This window comes from Arachis ipaensis, chromosome B06, assembly GCF_000816755.2.
Source record: "Arachis ipaensis cultivar K30076 chromosome B06, Araip1.1, whole genome shotgun sequence".
Classification (NCBI taxonomy): domain Eukaryota; kingdom Viridiplantae; phylum Streptophyta; class Magnoliopsida; order Fabales; family Fabaceae; genus Arachis; species Arachis ipaensis.
Genome location: NC_029790.2, coordinates 9971863 through 9973274, shown reverse-complemented (window position 1 = coordinate 9973274; position 1412 = coordinate 9971863). Strand labels below are relative to the sequence as shown.

At 30.2% G+C, this 1412-nt stretch overlaps 1 protein-coding gene across 1 annotated transcript in view; it reads right to left on the bottom strand.

Annotated features, from left to right (window-relative positions):
• LOC107648035 overlaps positions 81-1412 on the bottom strand; it is a 2526-nt gene continuing 1194 nt past the window's right edge. The window contains exons 4-8 of the mRNA XM_016352063.2: positions 1220-1309; positions 1001-1066; positions 807-898; positions 559-606; positions 81-410 (exon numbers count right to left, since the gene is read on the bottom strand). Coding sequence (XP_016207549.1) covers positions 293-410; positions 559-606; positions 807-898; positions 1001-1066; positions 1220-1309 — 414 coding nt within the window. The 3' untranslated portion in view covers positions 81-292. The remainder of the gene's footprint in view (positions 411-558; positions 607-806; positions 899-1000; positions 1067-1219; positions 1310-1412) is intronic.

The window sequence follows — 1412 nt, the reverse complement described above, 5'->3', positions numbered from 1 at the left end:
TATACACATGTGATGTTTCTTATCTTAAAAAAAATTAAAATTTGCGCATCCACATATTTCATATTCTATATTGTATTGTATCAGTATCACCGTCCATGCCTGATGGGTGTTTAACCAGCCATAGTTATCAAATTACAACTTTAATATCCATTTTTTCCTCTAAAGGTGTTCGTGAGTTTTGCATGATAATAAATTGCAAGAAAGAAACACCTATCATGTTTACTTGTGCAAGAGTCGATTGCATAAGATCCCCAACTACAAGAGATTCTTGATGTGAGACAACCTAATCGAACTAGTTTGGCCTGAAGAATGCATGAGGGAACAATCTGGAAAGAAGTGTATTTTTGGCTTTCACAATCAAGAAATACACTCCATAACAGGGGATGTGAATTACCGCCAAGCAAAAATACCTGCATTATTGTAAGGATAAAAAATAATGACTGGGTTTATATCAATATAGTATTGGAGAAATGATAATACTACTCAATTAATACTATAATATAATACTATTTACTTAAAATTATGTAGTATCATAAATTCATAATACATGATACTCACCAGAGAGGAGCCCACTTGTTATTTAGCTCAAGAAATGGGTATGGCCACCTGTTATATAAGAAAGAAGATTACAACACAAGATAATAATTTAGTCCAAATTTTTAAATTATTTAATAAATTTTAAATATCAACTTCATATCAAAATAACTATAGGTGATTTTTACTATTTAGATATCATATTTTTAAAAGATGCGACACTAGTTGTAATAATATACAAAAGAGAAAAGACACATCAAATAATAAAGTACCATGGAAAACCACATGCGTGGATGGCCCATTGGAAAATAATGTAACCACAGCTCCAGATTACAAAATATGAGAATCTAAACCAAGGAAATGGCTAAAAATAAAGAATATGAAATATCATTAGTCCTTAGACAAATAAATGATTTGACAATTATAGAATTTCCTTTTCTTTTCTGGGCATATGATATACACTTACGAGATTATTCAGAGCTGTATCCAAGAAGAGGAAAACTACATTTAAAGCATGCATGCAACCCATCAACTGCCAAGCATACAACAACAAAATTATTAAAAAAAAAATATCCTTTATTCAACAGAGATTAATTAAGATGTGCAATGACTAGATAATTCCCAATTAAGATTGAATGCACAAATACACATCAAATGAAAGAAAATTTAAAGTCATCACACTCACCATGTTTAGTCTTAAGTGAGATATAGATAAGAATGGGACTATAACAACCCAAAATACAACGTCTGTTAGGATCACAGCCCCTGCACATGTCTGTTAAAATATGCAGAATATCAGTTCAAAACTATATATATATAATATATTAGCAAACTCATTTAATCACTATGTTTTCAATGTGATTATTTCTGTCAACAGA